A 22,185-nucleotide genomic window follows, 5' to 3' on the forward strand; every position below is an offset into this window, starting at 1 on the left:
TTACATCTTGTTAAAAAAACATTAAATAAATAAATTCACATTACGGTATATGAAAGTAAAGTGATAAAAAGTCAGACATGAGGCGACCACCACACATTGCCTTCTAATCTGTGGAAACTGTTATTACTCATTAGAAAGAGAATCATTGTCTTTTTTTGAATACCTTAACTTAAATGGTTGCAACTAAATCTTATTCTTCAAATGCCTGCCTTCCAATTTCGCATACTGACAACATGACACCTTATGATTGTAGGTCAATTTGTAACCTGTCAAAGACAAAGATTAGCAGCAAAACTTGATATTAAAAGAAATCCTAAATGCTACATGTAGCATATTGTAGTGTGTTGAACTACTATTGCCCCCTATTGGCCTTTCTTGGGGTCCAACATCACAAACAAGGCCTGTGTCGTGTGCAAACACTCCAAAAAGTAAACCGGTTTCCAATCGATCGACCAACATATTGTCGTATAGAGTCGCATGCAAGAGTCTAAAAAAATTCAGGCTCAGGATTTTTTTTTGCTTTAGTCCCTGTATATAGACCACAGGTGTCAAACTCAAGGCCCGCGGGCCAGATGCGGCCCGCCACGTCATTTCATATGGCCCGCGAGAGCTTTAAGGGTCTGATACAGTATGTGGCCCGCGAGAGCTTAAAAGGTCCGATACAGTTTTTGCGTATAGGCAATACACTGCAATACAATGCACGCATGTGAGACTGACAGGGAGGCAACATCAACCACCTTCCTCTATGATCAGTGCAACTGGCTACATCAGATGTGATAGCAACGTGTGTGAAAACAAAATAGACCAGTATTCTAAACTACTTTAGCGAATGGAGCGCCTAAATTACGCGCTCGGTTTAGCCTGCCTGCGAATTGTTTGAAGTGCGTGTGCTTCTTTGAGAGGGGAATCGATGTAAGTTGTAAACTACGTGATACGTTTACGTCTACATTTAAAAGGCATGTATAATCGTATGTAGTCCTATTATCCAAAAAATCCAGCTCCAAATCCTTGCTAATCGAGCAAGTGATTGTTTGGCCAAAAGCGAAAATAAGCCTATTCTGACCGAGAGGAGGTGCATTCATATCAGGCAAGCAGAGGTATGCTAGAAGTTTGTAGTAATCGCCCTGTTGCTTTGCATTTTCATTTCAGTTTAAAACGAACAACATAGAATCCACACAGCACCTTTCAACTTTAAAACTTCAAAGAAAAAGTCCACGGGGACCGTTCGCTTCTACTGTATGTGTATAGAACGGTGTAGGCTAGTGACGCATTTCATATGGATGCACTTTTTGACATGACAGTTAGCCTACTCGTTTGCATCACTTGCTAGATCTAAAACTGCATTTCGTTACTGGTATTTCACTCGTGCAATGACAGTAAAGTTGTATACTCGAATCTAAAAACTCAGAAATATGAAGGGAAAAAAAAGAATCCATGGCATGATCTCTTCCTGACTGACCAGTGACCCTCATTGAAAAGTCAAACTGTATGGAACTGACAGTGGTGTTTTGTTTTTACAAAACATAACAATAATAAAAAAGAACATGTCATGCTGATACCTTTTGCTTTTCTCAATTTTAGAAGTTTTACCGATGCTAAAGATTTTGTGGCTGGTGCTACAAATCTTAGAAGTTACATCTGGCCCTTTGAGGGCAACCATTGGGCTGATGTGGCCCTCGGTGAAAATGAGTTTGACACCCCTGATATAGACTAACAACAACTTTGCTAGTGCTAGCTTGCGAAGTCCTGTTCAGAGTCTAAAGCAACCATCAGAGTCCCTAGCAACCTTAACGAGACTGACGAGATAACAGTGCAATCGTGGTTGACATACTACTGAAACGCTAACGTTAAAAAGTTGATTTTCACAAAAAGATTGTTTTCTCCATTTTTTGGTCAAAAACAGGTGTTTTTAGCAAAACTAACCCATGTTCTACTGACGATTACTAAAGAACGGGAAACGATAGAAACAAACCGTTTTTTCCTGGTGAAAGAAGAGAGTCTACCCTTTCATTTGGTACCTTCAGTGTAGGCCTGCACGATAAATCGTTATAAAATCGCGATCTCGATTCACCCCTGTGTGCGATTTAATTTTTCATTGATTCCGATTCACATTTAATTTAATGAGTCATTTAATTCATGCATCACAAACGTTAATTTCTTCTGTGAGTTTTAAACTTTTAAAACTCTCCCAAGCGCTGCTCTTCCTTCCCAGTTCTCTTCTCACAAAGCTCAGGGCTTCACCCTCAGCCAATGACAGAGCGCCGTTTAGTCACGTGTTTCACTTGTGGAGAACGCGGTAGTTTGGAGAGTCCAGCTGTAGCAGCAAATGCAAAAAATCGCCCGTTTTAACAGCTTCATGAAAAGCAATTAGCATAGTTGTCTTGTGCGATCATTCCCCCTCCCCCATACACTCGTCTAACCAGTTCACTTACACACATCACCTATGAGGCAACTTCCTTCCCCCCCTCTCTCTTCCCCCCGTATCTTTTAGTAGGCTAGGCCTACTGTATTAGTTGTTTGATTTGTGAGGCAGGGCAGTAGGCTGGCTGTTTAGGCAACTTGCGGAAGAATGCGCAATCATGTTTGATCGCATATGCACGTTTTAGAATGTTCGAATTTGCCTGCGTGCGTGTAGTTGTGTGAGAAAATGTGTGTGTGAATGTTGAACCACAAATTCACAGAAGTTAGCTTAAAATATTGAAAAAATATAGCTCTTTTCAGCAGACATCGCAAACATACAAAATTTGCAAAACTGAGAACATCTTTCATATGATTTTTAATTGAAATGAAAATTGTTTTAGAAAGTAGCCGCAGTAGCTTATAAAATGCGGCATAAAATCCTGGCTACAATGTTAATGAAACCAGATTAGGTTAGGCTTCATCTTTGTTCCAGGTCCGTGATCATATTCGGCTGCGCGCCAAAAAAATGTCCAAAAAAATGTCCAACATGTCTCCCCAAATTCACTTAAATGAATAGAAGTAGTGTTGCCACCTGTCCCGGTTTCACCTGAAAAATATTCTTCCAGGACACTGAATGTCCCGGTTTTTCTAGGTTGTCCAAATACGGCCAACTGCTGCCCGCCACACATTTTAATGTGGCCGCCGATGTCTATGGCAGCCCGTTGCATATATGTGACCCTGTAAAGCGGAACCAGTCGTTTCGGTAAAATTTAGTAAATTAAGTTATTGTGCTCACGTGAACGGCCATAAACTAAGCTTTCCAACGATATGTATATCGAGGGTATTACACAAACTATCGCTAAGATAACCGCATCCAAAGTTGACATGGTTCTCCTGTCACGATATGCCAGAAGAGGAGAAATCACCTGTTTAAGCGGCGCGTGCACAACGGGAATGACAGCAAATGTGTTGAATCTTCGCCGGGTTTAACAGTCAAAACGTAGGTTTTTCAGTGAAATGCGTTCACGATATGAAACTGTAGACTGTATACAGCCGAATTATGCGAAAACGTGAAATTCAACATTTTAACCCGGAAGTTTGTTATTGTTGATTTTCTCAAAATAACGATGTGCGCAAAGCGACTGATTTCGCTGTGAATGGTCACATATGATATGTAGCCTACGCGCAGGGGCACCTTCGGCTTCCGATATTGACGCCAGGGGGCTTGACCATGCGTCCTCGTTCGACGAGTTGGGTGTGAGACCGTGTTGCAACGCCGAGCATGCGTTTAAATCATAGATATGGCCCGCCACACTTATCATTAGGTTATCATGGGCTGTTTGCTATTTCTTTCCAGCAACGAAGTTGTGGTTAACATTAGGCTACTGCAAACTGCATACTCTTCTTAGAGAACGTTTACAATGTCAATATCAAAACAGCATGTTCCAGAGATGATACTCTTTGAAATCTCTATTGCAGCAAATCTTTTGCATTATGTTATGCATTCACGCAGTCAGCCATCCACTGCCAGGGTTTCTCTGGATGGCAGAGGCTTTGGTGTTACTTTTAAAACCTTTTTCTAATTGATTAGAGCCTGGAGTTCGAGTTCTGAGAAACATGGGGCCCGTTTCTAGCCTAGAAATATAGACCCATAACGTTATTAATTGGGAATGCGTGAGCGAGAGAGAGAGAGAGCGCCAGGTGGCTTGTCATTGTTGATAACTGATATCTAATTTTTTTATAAGAAGAACGTGAAGAGTAGTTGCACTGTGAGCATTTATAAACTGTGAGAGCTACTGAGTGTAGCCGGCAAGAGTCTTAAAGTGACTCCATTTATAAATGAATTAAACAGCATCATAATAACCGTATTGAACAAAATGACTTTGTCATTATTATCATTTGAATAATATATTCATATAGCCTATATATATATATAATAATAATTAATAATAATTATTAATTTTCAAGACCCAATGTGGCCCTCGGGGCAAAACGTTTGGACACCCCTGTTACATATGATGCATAAAATTCACCTTTTACCTGTATTTTAAAGGTATACTATGCAACGTTTTTCAGTTAATCAATTCGTTCCATACTGTTATATATGATTAAATGAGTCATTACCGGTCGAACGGTGGTTTTTTTGGCCGCTCTAGTGGTCTGTAGCGGTAAAACCACACTTGCAACTTCAGGAGACACCGGGCACGCACCCATGCTCTACTCCAGGAAGTGTCATGTAAAGTCTCATAAAAAGGCACGGCAGACTGACCGATTGAGGAGTTTTGTCAAATATACACGCTAAAGCTGTAGGGGAAGCTCGGAAGAGAAATATGCAAGCATAAAACGAGCGAAAATGAAAAGTGAAAGCGAAACCGGCGATGAAATCGCCAATCCTGCATAGTATACCTTTAAGGAAAACATTTATTTATTTACAATACATTATTCATTCACAAAGAAAATTGATTTCCTTAAAGGTTGAACATTTCCTCATTGTTTCATTTAAGGCATTAAGATCAATTTCCAAAAGATGATTTTATATTTAACGTTAATCATGTGTTCCAATACTTTTGGAGGGCGCTGTATCTGTCTTATCAACATCCATCAAACTGTCTACCGCTACATATCCCTTAAACTATGTCTATTAAACTATCTGCCTATCAACATTTATTAAACCATGTCAGCCTAGCAACCACCATCTCAATTACCCTAGCAACAACCTAGCAACAACCACTATGTCAACCTAGGAACCACCATAGTAACCAGCCTTTATTACCTTTTTCCATCTGTCTAACCTTCCATTCAACTTTCTCTTCATCCATTTACTTCAAACCATTTATTAAACTGTCTATCTGTCTATCAACATACATTAAAATGTTTGTCTATCAACGTCCATTAAACTAGCTATCAACATCCATTGATATCTGTGTCTAATTCAATTGCTACTTAGTAACCTCCATAGCAAGCAACTCTAAAACTACATAACTTATAACAACATACTGTAAATTACGCTACATGTAAATCCTCATTCGCTCTGTTTTACCCCATCTCTCTCTCTCTCTCTTTTTGTATTATTTGTGTTAACTACAAATTATATTTTATATAATATTATAATCTATATTATATTTCATTTTTAGCATTTTCATGCACTGTTAATTCCTTGGAATTGCATTTCTAGTTTGAAATTGTAATCTGTAACTACTAAACTACTTCGGTGACTCAGGTCCTTTACATAGAGAGTTAAAGTCACCCTTAATGTGTATTGCATGTATCAGAACTAATACATCTTGGGCCGAAGAGATTAGGAAGAGGCCCGATTGGTATTCTTGCACCGGGGCCCGCCATTACCTTACGCTACTGGTAGTATGGTTAGATATACAGTAAATGAGTGTCATAATCAGATATGTCATCTTGCGTTATGTTTCTCCAGGCTGCAGTATTGTTCCCTCACAGAGAAGAGCTGTGCTGTGATAGTGTCAGCTGCCAGATCAAACTCCTGCTGTTTGAAGGAGCTGAACCTGAGTACCAATGATCTTCATGATGCAGGAGTTCAGCATCTCTCAGAGCTCCTCAAGAATCCCCAATGCAAACTGGAGAAACTAGAGTGAGTCTGAACACACAACAATAGATTGTCGAAAAGAACCCACTGATGAGTGTGTATGAAGGGCGTTCATAGGGAGTAGTTCACTACTGTGTGTGTGTGTGTGTGTGTGTGTGTGTGTGTGTGTGTATGTGTGTGTGTGTGTGTGTGTGTGTGTGTGTGTGTGTGTGTGTGTGTGCGAAGGAGGGGTTTGTTTTTTAGGCACCCTGCGTTCATAACTGTACATCAGTCATTAGTGATACCCTGTGGTCATTGAGACACCGTATGAAGTAGTGTGTGAGTGTGTGAGTGTGTGTGTGTGTGTGTGTGTGTGTGTGTGTGTGTGTGTGTGTGTGTGTGTGTGTGTGTGTGTGTGTGTATGTGTGTGTGCTGTATAGTTGGAGGTACAGTATGTGAGTGTAATAATCAGATATGTCATCATGTGTTATGTTTCTCCAGGCTGGATGGTTGTTCCCTCACAGAGAAGAGCTGTGCTGTTATAGCGTCAGCTGCCAGATCAAACTCCTGCAGTTTGAAGGAGCTGCACCTGAGTGACAATGAGCTTCATGATGCAGGAGTTCAGCATCTCTCAGAGCTCCTCAAGAATCCCCACTGCAAACTGAAGAAACTGGCGTGAGTCTGAACACACAACAACAGATCTGTTTGTTGGGGGGGGAAAGCCTGATGAATGTGAGAGGCTTCATTGGGAGAAGTTCACTGCTGTGTGTGTGTGTGTGTTAGGCATGGGCGATATGGCCTAAAATCCATATTGCAATATACAGTGGGTACCACTTTCAGTTGGCCGGTTTCACGTGTGATTCACACGTTTTTTATTTATTTTTCCCCCCGTGAAGCTGCAGTGACCCAAACAACCTCCACGTGGCACTTGTGAGCAGGGTTAGGAACGTCGGCATTTAGAACTGTAATCAAACAATCCAAAAGTGAATTAAATCCCGAAGCAAGCTTAAAATCTTTTCTGCTTTTAATATAGCTATCCGATATATTGCATATTTTTTTATGAAGGTGTCTTTGTTATTGCCTAAAACAGCATCTGGCTGTTTTGTTTAGATTTCCTTTGCTTTCATTAATGGTTTAGCTCATGAGGTCACGAGGCCAGTGGCTACCCCACTTTTCGGGAAGAAATGAAAAATGAAATGTCTAATGTCTAAATGAGGGGGCAGTCCGGCAACAAGATCGAAATCGAAAATGCAGAGACAAAAAGTAACTGAGCGATTGCTAACTTGACTGTAGCTTGAGGTTAATTATGCTACTTTTCAACCTTATTTTGCGAATGAAACGTATTTATGAATGTACCCGAGTCCAACTTTAATTTAAAAACATAATTAGACCTACGTCCGAAGCACCACTTGTCCGTGTGGTTGTTTATGGGTCAATTCATCCAACAAACAAAAAGGGTTTGCAAACGTTATTCTTTATTCTAAATGGGTACCTATATGGCAATAAAGAGAAAGTAGGCTATGATTTGTTGTCAAACTTGTGAAATAAAATAATGAAACTCTATTACATATCTCATGGCTCAACTGTAGCTCATCTGTACAGTACACACGCGACCAGGGTTCACGTCCTATCTCTCCGTGTCACTTCTAAGTAAGAATAGACCTACGACACACAACAAGGTTTATAGTTACTTTACATCGAGAGACCATTAGGAACACGACATCAGTTTTAATAATACACTGCTCAAAAAAATAAAGGGAACACTGGTTCATTGGAGTATAGCATCAAGTCAGTCACACTTGTGGGATATTGATCAGTTTTGTAACAGAGGTGGTTGTGAATCAGGTTGACCTGCTTTGAAGTCAACGGAATTTACTACAGATGTACTAGAGGGCCAACTGTGAGACGACCCCCAGGAATGGCTTTACAGGTGGTGGCAACTGGTAGTTTTTCCATCTTCATCCTTCTTGACTGATTTTTCACTAGTTTTGCATTTGGATAGAGTCAGTGTTACTACTGGCAGCATAATCCAGTATCTGGAGCCTACAGAGGTTCAACCACCTCTGTTACATAACTGGCCAGATCAATATCCCACAAGTGTGACAGAGTTCATGCTATACTCCTATGAAACAGTGATCCCTTTATGTTTTTGAGCAGTGTAGTTCCACGGCACTATAGGGTTATTTCCACGTAATCAGAAACAAAAGTATGTTTACTGCATACGGGAACCTACAACGTTTAATTGACAAGCCACCTGCCATAAAGGAATAGTTTACACTTTAAACCCGTTTTCTGTATTGCCTAGGATGCAAACGAGTGTTTGACACCGAAATCTCAGCGATTGATCCTGTTTCTGCAATTTGGCTGCATTAGAATGTTCTCTGTATGGCTTCTGTCATCTTTTATCAGAGATTTTCGAAATCCCGGAAGTACTTTTTCAGATGCCTCACAACCGTGTGTGCCTTATATAACACAACAGAAGTTGAATGTCGCCGCGAAACTTGCTATAGAAGATCGTAATACCAGTAACCACTCGGTGAGTTGCACATTTTTAAAAACGAACGTTTAGGGGTGTTTTAAGGACAGGATAGTCCTGGCCCGTAGCAACCAATGCTGAAGCAATACAGAAAACATTCTAAAGCAGCCAAATTGCAGAAACGGCATCAATCGTTGAGATTTCGGTGTCACACACTCGTTTGCATCCTAGGCCATACAGAAAATGGGCTTAAAGTGTAAAATACCTAACTATTACATTAACCACAGTAGGGCCTACCAATGATCGGTGTCTCATTGTAGGGTTTGCGAATACCATAATAGAAGCCTACCAACACGCAAATTAAGTAGCAAGAATGATCACAACAGGGATGGTGTTTTAGTTAATATGTAGCCAACAGCATGGCACAATCAGTGAGTCCTGAGAAAAACAACAACTTGATTGATTGATTGATTGATTGATTGATTGATTGATTGGGTGCTTATGATATTTGCAGTGCTTGAAGTGGGCCGGAACGCAGCGGAATGCAGATCAAGAACTTGATGTAACCCAGTGGTTTGGGTTGAATCTATACCCAATATACTGTGTGAATAATACCCAGCAATTATATAGTTATAACCCAGCAATTTGTTTTTTTTACCCAATCTATTGTGGCAATCTGACTAATGTTGTGTTGATATAACCCAGCGTTTTGGGTTAGAATCATACCCAACCTGCTGGGTTTAATCTTGTACCCAGTGTGTTGGGTTAGTATAACTCAATGCGGTGTTGGTCCAATAGTTAACCAGCAGCTGGGTTAAGGTTGGGTTATATCTAACCCTAAATTTTTTGTATTTTCGTCTTTTGGGTTCCGCCACTTTTTTCTGCGCTCCGGTACTTGCTGAAACTGATCCGACGCAGCGACAGTCGCCCGGGAATAGACAATATCACAAGACCGATGACAGTCTACATTACCCACGAGCCACGACAGTGCCCTATCATATCACAGTGTTTCTCAATCTATGGGTCGCGGATCGGTACCGGGCCGCGAGAAGATTACCAACGGGCGACCGGCCAACCCTCTCTGTCTTCTTCGAGAGACGGATCATGCGGCTGCGGCCACACCCATTCTTCTCTGTCATATTGCTGCGCAAGATTTTGTCGCACAGAAATAACAGGCATATCATGCAGAACCTGACCCTTCCAATGGCGCTAGCCGCTAGTTTTTATGATGAATGGGATGAATATCGCGGAACGGATAATTAGCGTTGAAAATAATGTCACATTCAGTTTTGCGTCACACCCATTCTTCTCTGTGAAATATCTCACGTTTTTGTAACTGTCTGTTAAGGGTAGATGTGGTCGGCGCGGTGTGAGGTGGATGGAATAGCACTCAGAAAAATGGGATGAAATAAAATGGGAATTTATTTGCCCAAATAAGGCCCAATGGGCAATAATAGAGTAATTTTAGCAAAAAAAAAAAAAAAAATACTTTTGATAAAGAAAATAAATAGACTTGGTAGTCAAAAACAATAATTCAATAAAGGCAACGAAACAGTCAACTGTATAGACTAATAACACTAGTCAATGGTAAACCTTGAACAGAATATTACAAGACTTACGTCTCAGCTCTATGAACTCCCCTTCAGACTGAAACCATCAGTTTAAGTAAGCCTGAACGCACCCCTTGGAATTGGACGAAACCAATACACTAAACTTCAACAGGGGTGTTTACAGGCAACAAAATATAAATACGCTTAAAACAGCTCAAAATAACATTCTAACAAACTAGAAAATAAACAAAATACACAAACAGTCACTTGCTACAGTTTGGCCTAACCAAACAAGACACAACAGCAAAATCACACATAATTACAATTTAATTACATTGTATTGGACTTCCGGGTGACCCAGGAAGTGCCAGGATGTTTTTAACCAGACAAGACACGGCATTCACTCCTTTACTAACAAACTGAAGACGCGACAATGCCACAACGTTGCCTACAGGAGGTTGCCATAAAGTAAACAAATTACGTTGCCACAACGTTGCTGTTTAGTAATTTGGTAACGTTGCCTCTTGGTAATCTGAGTGATGAGTTGCCTAACCGGTTTGCTCTCGGTAACGTTATCAACAGCTAATGACAATCTAAGCTAATGTCAACGTAAACACTGTATTTAGCTAAGGACAAGCAATATACTAGCAAGTTACAAGCAACTAGTTGCACCATTTAGGTTAGTACGAACTACATTGCTATCATTTTCACGTTTGTTTGTTAGCAAGCTAGTCGTTTCAGCTATAGGGACTTGCCAGGCAGGCAATCATTTAAAGCTTTCGGCATCATTCACAAATTAAAACCTTTGTTAACAGCTTATGGTACATTCCTATTAGGACAATCACACACCTGGAAACACTTCGAAGAACATACTGTAATACTGTAGCTCATCCTGTAATATGTGTAGCCTACATAAAATATCCTACTGTAAACGTACATTTGCTAGATCCTACCTGTTGCTGCATCATCGTTGATTGATTGGCGTTGTTTGAGATTGTATTCCGTATTCCAATGGTGTCTAAATCTATAGCCTATGGCCTACTTTTAACCTGCATTAGTGTAGATATGAAGGCTATGTAAGCTATCCTACCAGTCGTTTCACTGTAGGCTACTAAAGTGTCAGCTCTTGCAACTCGTTTGAAGTAGGCAACTTCATTTCAGTCTTTTAAATTCTAATAGGCCTAAATGAAGAGTTATTTTCCAAAATAGCCCATATCCACAATTTTGATGTATTTTCATAAATCACTTCTTAAATGTGACTTTCCAAGTAATTTCAGTGGAATTGTAATTGGGTTAGGCTATTGTTATTTATCTATTCTTCTGTGTAGCCTAGTTGTCTTTTTAACTATACTGTAGGCCTAATACAATGTTTTACACCAGGGCTATTCAATTAGTTTGTAATAGGGGCCAGTTCATGACAGGTATCACAACTGAGGGGCCAGAGAAATATCGCTTGAAATATGAGTAATCACGTACAAATGTAGATAATAAACTACAACAGCACCAATATGTGTGTTCAAATGTTGCATTTTGTAAATGCATAATATCTTCTTTTTTGTGGTTATTTTGTTGTATTTGTGTTTTGGGAATATTTCTGCCACGGGCCCAGACTACCACAGTGGTAGGCCAGCATTGGGAAGGTGACACTGGATCTATAATATTGCTAATATGTTGCATTTTGTAAAAGCATAGTATTGTTTTTTGGTGGTTATTTTGTTGTATTTGTGTTTTGGGAATATTTCTGCCACAGGCCCAGACTACCACAGTAGTAGACCAACATTGGGAAGGTGACACTGGATCTATATTGCTAATATGTTGCATTTTGTAAAAACATAACATCGTTTTTTGGTGGTTATTTTGCTGTATTTGTGTTTTGGGAATATTTCTACCACAGACCCAGACTACCACAGTGGTAGGCATTGGGAAGGTGACACTGAGTCTACATTGCTAATATGGCTAATATGAAATCTGTGATAACATTAACAGCAATGGAAGCAGAGCTTTGCGAAGTATGATAGGTCCATACAATTTCCAATGGGTACAAACAGGTTCCAAAACAGTGTTCAAATGAATTTAATGTGCGTTATCGGTCGCATATTTAACTCTAATCAACATACTTGTACATTTAACGTCCCCACATTTAAATTGGACGAACGTGTTCACAAATCAATGTTACAGTACTTACAGTAGACTTGACATCAAGGCGATGGATGTGTAGGCCTATTAGTTTCACACTGAAACTATTTGCGTGGTGCAACCCGTTAAAATGTTACTAGCTCATATACTCTAACATAGTGGCAATTTACGTTGAAATTAAGCTAATATGTTTCACTCGTTCTAAACGTTACGTGCAATTGGCTGAGGTGCAATGACTGCAAGACTTCAGAGCGAGTGAGAGCATGCAACAGAAATGATGCCACCAAAGTTACTCCTATTTGCTCCAATAGCTACATTACGAGTGGCGAATGTTTTCGCAAGGATCTGCTTGGAGAGGACTTGGAGAGCACTACCGGTGAAATTTCATGCACTAAAAATGCTTCATGCTTTGAGGGAAACAACTTGGATTTGGCGCACGTCAACATGTTGGTGACGCTGCGTAAAAGAGAAGCAAGACACAAGTTAGTAACGTCTTTGCATGATACACAGTAACACAGTAGCCTACAACGGCAACGCACCGAACATTATTTTTAGGCGCTACTCGCAGTGTAGCCTATCGCTGTACCTCCATTATCGTGTTTTCCACCAGTTATTTACGCCTCTACCGAATATAATGGATTTGCTCATATAACATCATCAGCCAACACTTCAAGGGCCAGTACAAAGTATCTCGGGGGCCGGATCCGGCCCGCGGGCCGCTAATTGAAGAGCCCTGTTTTACACAGTCAGCAACCTTTTTGCATTTACATGCAATGGTAATTCCTTCCATGGAATTACAATTTCTAGTTTTCTTTATTATACTGAATTAAATTAAACTTTATCGTCATTGGGGAGTATAAAAGTTAAGACATCAAGTAAATTTTCTTTTCAACATCCAAGTGTGTTTGAAGTTAGACTACTTTCATATTCCCATGATGAGAGGCTTGTCATTTTGAAATTGCTTTACAAATATCGATTTGTTGTGAATATACACAGCCATGTGCAAGCCACTCTAATACAAAATGCTTTGAAATAACTCATATGAACTAAGGAATCTTGTAGAATTTTTGGACAAAATATTATAATAATCTTATAGCATTTTGGGACATACTCTAAGACTATTATAGAGACTAAGGATATTATAGAGATGTTACAGAACATCACAGCTATATTATGTACGCAGATGTTGTCGTAAGGGTAGCTTTACATGCTAGACTTCTCCATCATGGTGACCCATCTCATAGCCACACCCACACTAACAGTTCTCATAGACCTCTGAAGTTCGCCTACAAAAAAGCTACCATCTTTGCACAATTTAAGGAGATCCGGTATCTTGAGATTTTTTCTATGGGAAAATAACATGGGGATTTTCAATTATCGCACCTGTTAAACTCTTCGCGGAGATGATGACATTGGAAATGCAGACATTTTTCGCTACACAGTTTTGTCCACTGCCTTCGAGTGGATATTGTGATCTTCGGTAGGTGAAGACGGCACACTTTGATCTTGCTACCTCAGAGCTAATTTACAATGCAACTTGCCATAGGCAGTTAGCTTCAATTAACTCCCGGATCTCCTTATATGGGCAAAGATGGCAGCGTTGGATCCTTTTTGTAGGCGAACTTCAGAGGTCTATTGCCCCAACCAAACAATCATCACCCATAACCAACAGAACCAGTGAAGTGACATTTTAAGATTCAAATTGTTGTTATACTGATCATTTAGATATTTTTTCATCTAAATTATATAATAAGATGCAAAGAGCTTGTGTACAGTGGCTTGTTTATGTTGGCACACACGCTCATCACCCTTATGTAGCATACAAAGTCAATCTCTCTGAATGACAAATGAGCTCCACACTACTGTATCTTACGACGTCTGGAAACATTCAAGCTTGTAGCCTCGCCTACTGGTCCTCTATTTGCCGCTCTTGGCTTGTACCACATAAATGGTGTTTGATGCTGAAGGTCTTGATTTTCCAAAATACGTGATATATGCCAATTCTAAATCCCCGTCACATCTACTACAACAACATCGTTTCTCATCACTATTTACGTAGAACTACATTTTCTCAGAGGAATCACATAGCTTGGTTAAAGCAAATGAGTTTCCACGGCAATTGAATTATTTAGCGTTCATGGAAACATGTGATTGAAATCTTCCATCGGATTCATTTCAATCGGATAAACACAAAAATGTCCACGTGGGTATGGACATCAATGGGAAAGACGGCTAGCTTTCATTTTAAGTATAATATAAATGACCATATTACCATTTTATTATACTTAAAATGAAAGCTGTTTGCATCACTATTACCTAAAAACTGCAGAGTTATTGCATTGGAAACTGCATGGAAATGACTTGTAATAAGGAGCTCAAAAGATTATTACCATGCAATTACATAAAAAATACCATAGAAATTACCACCTTAATTAATACTGTTTGCATCACTATTACCCCTAAACTGCAGAGTAATTGCACTAGAAACTGCATGGAAATTACTTGTAATAAGTGGTAACAAGGGATTGTTACCATGAAATTACATAGAAATGACCATACAATTACTACCTTATTAGCGATCTGTAATGTAAAGTGTTACCGCAATGGTTTTAATCAAATATGTGCAGCATGCTATTTTAACCGGATTTAACAATAATTTAGCTAGTTGTTTTCTATGTGTCTTTGCTTTCACGATTGTGAAGGTTTTATTTGGATTAAAATGTGCATTTTGGGGGGGCGGGTGTCCATTGAGAGCGCACAAGACAGAGGGGGAGGGAGAGGGAGAGAAAGCGGGCCAAGGAGAGGGGGTTTATTTCTATTGTTTTGTAAAATTGCACACATAGTTTACTATGAAAACTTGCAAAACAAATTTATGCATTCACCCGAGCAGCATCAGGTGCAAAAGTGCCGCATGCCCTGAATTTCGTCATCAACATGCATACCACAATAGAGCAATATAACTGAAAACTGTCGCAGGCCAATTTTATATTGTTGATCACATATCGTTTACCATTACTTGTGTGTGTGTGTGTGTTTGTGTGTGTGACATCAATAGAGGTATGCACTATATTTCTGTGATACATTATGATGATTAAGTCACAGTTGTGTGTGTGTTTAGATATTTGTTTGTGTGTGTCAACCTGTGATGAATGAAGTGTATCTTTGTAGTCCTCTGATTGATGAACTTGTGTGCATGTGTGTCAGTGTGTGTGTGTGTGTGTGTGTGTGTGTGTTGTTTAGTTAGAGGTACAGTATGTGAGTGTAATAATCAGATGTGTTGTCATATGTTATGTTTCTCCAGGCTGAATAGTTGTTCCCTCACAGAGAAGAGCTGTGTTGCGATAGCATCAGCTGCCAGATCAAAGTCCTGCAATTTGAAGGAGCTGAACCTGAGTGACAATGAGCTTTATGATGCAGGAGTTCAGCATCTCTCAGAGTTCCTCAAGAATCCCCACTGCAAACTGGAGACGCTAGAGTGAGTTTACAACAACAACAGGTCTGCGTGTGGGTGGGTGGGTGGGTGTGTGTGTGTGTGTGTGTGTGTGTGTGTGTGTGTGTGTGTGTGTGTGTGTGTGTGTGTCACTTTAATGATATGGTGTGTTAATGTCAGTGGCTCCCTGTCATGAGTGAATGATGATGGAAAGCATTATGGATGAAACTGTGTGTGTGTTTGACATCTAGAGGTATGCACTATATTTCTGTGATACATTGTGATGATTAACTCATTCACTGCCATTGACGTCTTTAAACGTCAATTTAGACACATACGTTGACTGCCATATTGAGTGTAACTGCCATGACTATAGAAGTGAATTGCCTTTTTCAATGGGGAGGGCTCCTGGGTGGGCTTGGGAACGATCTGGCAGAGTTTCAGGCTTATAAACAGACTGTACTAGCGATCTGAACCGCTTGATGGCAGCAGTGCCATTTGGATGATTAGTATCGGCCTAGAGTGCACATGCAGAGACATATACAACAAGCAAAGACACTGAAGATCGACCACAGTGGATCTAGTTTGCACGCGATGCAGGGAATAAATATGCTTACTTCCTACATCAATGATGGAAAACACGTGAACGGTATGATCCATTTACATTGGATATTGCTATATAGACTAACAACAACTTTGCTAGTGCTAGCTTGCTAAGTCTACCGTCCTGTTCAGAGTCTATAGCGACCATCAGAGTCCCTAGCAACCTTGATGAGACTGACGAGATAACAGTGCAATTGTGGTTGACATACTACTGAAACGCTAACGTTAAAAAGTTGATTTTCACAAAAAGATTGTTTTCTCCATGTTTTGGTCAAAAACAGGTGTTTTTAGCAAAACTAACCCATGTTCTACTGGCGATTACTAAAGAACGGAAAACGATAGAAACAAACCGGCGAAAGAAGAGAGTCTACTCTTTCATTTGGTACCTTTGGTATTTACATAGTCATAGAGCTCACCGTTCGGTGGATCTTGGAAAAACAGTCAAAATGCTGTAAAACGTCTGGCAGTATGGAGCGCTCTGCACTGAAAATCGCTGGCAGCCAATGAGTTAAAGGGAAAGTATGCAGGATTGGCGATTTCATCGCCGGTTTCGCTTTCACTTTTGTTTTCCGCTCGTTTTATGCTTGCAGATTTCTCTGCAGAGCTTCACCTACAGCTTTAGCGTGTATATTTTACAAAACTCCTCAATCGGTCAGTCTGCCTTTTCATGAGCATGATGTCGAGGCTGGAGACTTTCTGTTAGGAAGAGCCACCGACTAGGCGTGTAAAGATTAACCGATACATATCGGAAATCATTCTGAACGTTAACAATGCGAGTGCATCGGAAGGCCTGGATCGGTTTAAATGAACTATGAATTGATTGATAAATCAATTTTAAAATGGCAAATCGGGAAACTAACGTTACAAATTATGTTACTTTTAAAATCATAAGACCGACCCTGATTTGCTAACACACCAGAGTGTCTAGCCTTCTCCAACGAGGGTGAATAGCGTCACTGCAACAGGCAACAAACTAGTTGTCGAGTTTAGTGAAACGCAGATAACGCTGACATTAACGTGTGTTGCAGTATCCTGAAAGAAGTCATATATTCATTCGTAAGCACAAGCCTCAAACCTAGCTTCATAGGCTACAACAAACACCTCTTGTCAGCCTCCTACATTCCCCTCTCCGTGGATGTCTCCCCAATGCTTTCGGTGCCTTACTGTACTATATGTTTGGTGCACGTCTGAAAGTTAACTGAGGAGGGAGGGTATTGCGTAGGGGTGGGCGATATGGACAAAAAATAATATCTCGATATTTTTTGTGATTTTGACGATAACGATAGTTAGTCAATGTCCTTTAAAAAAAATGTTTAAAGTCTGAGTTACTTTACAGCTAATTTTTTTTTAATAATAATAATAATACATTTTATTTATATTGCGCTTTACATCAAATAAATGATCTCAAAGTGCTGCAATGCATACACACACACACACAACAGGATAAAAGTAACACCATAGAGGAAGTTAAAAGTAGCATAAAATTAGGCTAAAACCAGCATAAAACAGATAAAAATATTTAGTTAAAAGCTTTTCTAAAAAGATGTGTTTTTAGGCCTTTCTTAAAAGAATCCACAGTCTGTGGTGCCCTTAGTTGGTCAGGGAGAGCATTCCACAGGCTGGGAGCAGCAGAGCTGAAAGCACGGTCGCCCATAGTCCTTAGTTTGGTTATTTTATGCTGGAGGAGATGTGATTGTCCGGACCGGAGATGACGTGAGGAGGAGTGGGGGGGGATGAGTTCTTTGAGGTAAGGGGGGGCAGAGCCATGGAGACACTGATGGGACAGAAGGGAAACCTTGTATTCGATCCTGAACTGAACTGGAAGCCAATGAAGGGATTTGAGGATGGGTGTGATATGCTGGAATTTCCGCACCCTCATCAGGATCCTGGCAGCGCAGTTTTGGATGTACTGCTGCTGCTGGATGTTCTTGCTGGGGATCCCGATGAGGAGTGTGTTGCAGTAGTCCAGCCTGGAGGAGATAAAGGCGTGGACAAGTTTCTCAGCATCGGGGAGAGTGAGTGAAGGGCGGAGTTTCGCAATGTTTTTGAGGTGAAAGAAGGAGGTTTTGCACAGATGTTTGATATGGGCCTCAAAAGTCAGGTGAGGGTCCATTTTGACACCCAGATTTGTGACTGAGGGTGAGAGGTGGATGTTGTGACCGGGGAGGGTGATGCTGGTGATAGTGGATGACCGGATCTAGTGTGGAGTGCCAACAAGAATGGCTTCCGTTTTTGAGCTGTTGAGTTGCAGGAAGTTCATCCACGCCTTTATCTCCTCCAGGCAGGTGGAAACTGTGGTTAAAGCTGCAGAGGGTGTTGGGTTTGTTTTTATGTAGAGTTGGGTGTCATCAGCATAGCAATGGAAAGACATTCCATGCCGGCTGATGACACTACCAAGGGGGAGCATGTACAGAGTGAAGAGGGTGGGGCCTAGGACTGAACCTTGAGGGACCCCACAGGTGACGGTGTGAGTAACTGAATTTGCACCTGCCAGGGATACATATTCAGTTCTGTCAGTGAGATATGATGTGAACCAAGCCAGGGTGGAGCCATAAAGTCCGATGGAAGAGTGGAGGCGGCGTAGAAGGATGTGGTGGTCAATGGTGTCGAATGCTGCGGTGAGGTCAAGGAGGATGAGAAGAGATGGAGAGCCAGTATCAGCTGCCAGCAGCAGGTCATTGGTGACCCTGACCAGAGCAGTTTCCGTACTGTGGCCAGAGCGGAACCCAGACTGAAACTTCTCATAAAAACTTTTTGTAGTGAGGTGGTTGTGAAGTTGAGCAGAGACCACCTTTTCCAACACTTTCGAAAGGAAAGGGAGATTGGAGATGGGGCGGTAGTTGGCAGGTGGTTCTGGGTCAAGAGTAGGCTTTTTGAGTAGTGGCTTGATGACAGCAGTTTTCAGGGATGTGGGGACATGGCCGGACTGCAGGGACTGATTGATGATTTTGGTGATCAAGGGACTTATTGCAGAAGAGTGACTTTTTATGAGGGCAGAGGGAAATAGGTCCAGGGCACAGGTGGAGGGCTTCATCCGTCTCAAGATGTCTTCAGTGTCATGCTGTGTGATGTTGGAGAAACAGCAGAGGAGCTGAGAGGACTGAAGGCCTGCCGAACCGACTGGAGATGCAGGGGGGTGGACATGGGGGGGGTGGGGGGCATGGGGGTGGGGGGCCGGAGAGAGTGGAGCGGATGTTGTCTACCTTAGTTTTGAAAAAGGAGATGAAGCTGTTACACCGCTCCTGCGTGTTAGCTGAGTGTAGGGGAGTCTGGGGATTGAGGAGGTGATTTTATGGTTGAGAAAAGTTGCTTGGAGTTTCCGGGGCTATTGTTGATTATGTTGGAGTAGAACCGAGAACGCGCTGAATAGCAACATTACAATAACAATCAATAACCTAACCTGTGACTTTTTTAACCAAATCAATATTGTCACTCTACATTAATTCTGCCCCCACTTGTGTGTGTGGTAATAATGAAGTCTATCAGAATTAGATTTGGTTAGAATTGGATAGGGCTAACAGTTTCCCAAGGGAAACTCTGAAGCTGAAGTTCTTTTCAAACTTTCACTTAGGATTCACTGTAAAACTAAGCAGAACAACAGAGTACATTTCAGTTCTTTCCTTCAATGTTTTATTAAAGAGCAATCACGTAGGCTAGCATTCCAAGTTACAGAATAGAAACTAATGCGTTAGCTTATGGCTAATGTCTATGAGAAATCCCATAGAGATGCTAACGGTTAGCTTAATCGATAAAAGTATTTAAAGCGAACTTCAGTCCAATTACACTACTTGGATTACATAGGAGGAGGTATTTGTTTAGAACTGACTATTAAAATACTCAAAGGCTAATGTTTTATCTCCATACAACGTTACTGTGTAGGGAAAAAATGCCTGTTTAACTCATCAATGCCACTTGAACAAAGTAGCTGCACACAACATAAACATTAGGCGTGCATGTGACAACGTGCACTGTGATCATGTGACTTGCTCTGCTGCAGCCAGTGGCTTCTCTCACTTCTGTTGCACACCTCCTGATTTAGTGACTGCGTGGGGTTTCAATGCGTGATTTCTAGTGTGCCCCTCCTCCCCCCAAGTAATTTAAGTACTCGATAATGTAAATTTCCACTTCGTTAAAACAACAATCACGATAATATCGCAAACGATATATATCGCCCATCCCTAGTATTGCGTAGGCTACCTGTCATTGTTGATGTGTTGAACGCACTTCTCACATCATGTGTTAGTAGCCTCCTTATTTATGAAAGGTAATTCAGACAGACACTATTTCCCAAGAGCTACAGCTACATCACATAGTTTTAACACTAGAAGCGCCAAGCGCCGGTCATTTGACCGCTGACGCGTATTACTAGAAGCGTCATGTAGGTTTGACCTACATATACCTAGAACTGTGATTACAAAAAAAATAAATCTTTTCACTTGATTAAATTCCAGGACCCTACGTTCACGACTTTTCCTAAATACGCGTGTTTTATCACCCAGAATTTTTACATGATCAAAAGCACACCGGTACAAGCTAGTTTAGAGCTATTTTGCACTCACTTATGTGACAACACTATGTTGTCTCACGCTCGGCCATGTTTGTCCAGGCTGCTATTCTCTTTTCTCACAGCAGATGTCACAAGGGTTTCCTGTCGGGCATGATGATAATATTTTACCATAAAACATATAGTTTATATAGGCTATGTGCAATATGTATTATATATGTGATTTATTTTGATAACTATTTTTCATTTACATGGCATAGTCTATGGAGGCGATTTACAGTGGTAAAATGCAAGTTTGTTTTGAAAACAGCCTACGTGTGTAAAAAATATTTTCAGCTGAAATTCGTCGTAGCCTATTTATGTATGTAGGGTGCGTATGCCTACGTACATTCATAGTTGTATATCTTATCTTCTATTTGTAGGCTATCTTTTAAAGCTCAGACTAGTGTATAAGCATTTTCTTACATATTTGCTGGACTGACTGAGTTACGTTGCATCAAAGACCTATTTTCAGTTCAATAGAGTACAAAACGTTAAGTGGCGCAATGTTAACTCCCTCGACTAATATAAAGGAGACCCGGGTTCACATCTCGGCACGAGCGAATTGTTGTAGCTTATATCAATTGACTGAATTCACAGACCGTTTTTCAACGTCGACAAACAGTTATTTTTTGTTAATGGTTTTTGATAACAAACTATCTGAAATAAACGGATGAATCACAATACTGTTTACCATTAACGAAAAATAATTTTTAGGGCTACTCAGACTTTTGTTAAATCTTCAGGTCCCGGTTGCACAAACACCAAAACCAAAGATTGATGATATGAACCAAATATTCTGGAACAGACGGATTTACAGCATTGAACGCAATATGAGGCTACTGCGACTTCCACCGTTTCCAGAGATTGATGCGCTGTTCACAACGCATGCAGTCTAGGGGTGGGAATTGGCAAAAAAGTTAAGATTCGATACTATTGCGATATTTGGGCCACAATTCGATAATATTGCGATTCTTAACATATTGTGATACACCAAGTATTGCAATTCGATTTTGCGATATATTGCTATTCATGTCTCTCATATTATTCTAAGTCATTACAAAAAATTAGGAAAATAACAGTGTTCAACTCACTTTGCAATGGCATGGTGCATGGCAAGGTCCTTACTATTCACTTTTTGTTGAAAACCAAAATACACCCACCTTTTTCGATGTGAAAGTAGTGTAGAGTGTCGTGTATAACAGGTTGTGATTGTGAAGCCATTTTCATTTATTATTGCTGTTGAATGTAAAGTAAAGACTGTATAATTCCACTGACGACAGTGGAATGAAACACCACAACACGTGCCCCCCTTATAAGCGTAATAAGCTAATTTAATGTGATCAGAGTAAACCCTGAGTAAACTCGACTCAAATAAAAGTAAAATGGATAATTAAATTATATAATTAAGTATTGCGATACTTTGAGCTACAAGTATCGATTTAATTGTGTGCACAAAATATCGCGATACTGAACAGAATCGATTTTTTCCCCCACCACTAATGCAGTCTA

General features: G+C 40.5%; 1 protein-coding gene across 4 annotated transcripts in view; it reads left to right on the forward strand.

Annotated features, from left to right (window-relative positions):
* Positions 1–22,185, forward strand: part of LOC134070012 (uncharacterized) — a 274,775-nt gene that overhangs the window by 135,802 nt on the left and 116,788 nt on the right. For all 4 annotated transcript variants that reach the window (XM_062526196.1, XM_062526198.1, XM_062526197.1 and 1 more), the window contains 3 exons: positions 5,828–6,001; positions 6,437–6,610; positions 15,399–15,572. In XM_062526196.1, the coding sequence (XP_062382180.1) occupies positions 5,828–6,001; positions 6,437–6,610; positions 15,399–15,572 (522 nt within the window). The remainder of the gene's footprint in view (positions 1–5,827; positions 6,002–6,436; positions 6,611–15,398; positions 15,573–22,185) is intronic.

This window comes from Sardina pilchardus, chromosome 22 (genome assembly GCF_963854185.1).
Source record: "Sardina pilchardus chromosome 22, fSarPil1.1, whole genome shotgun sequence".
Lineage (NCBI taxonomy): Eukaryota > Metazoa > Chordata > Actinopteri > Clupeiformes > Clupeidae > Sardina > Sardina pilchardus.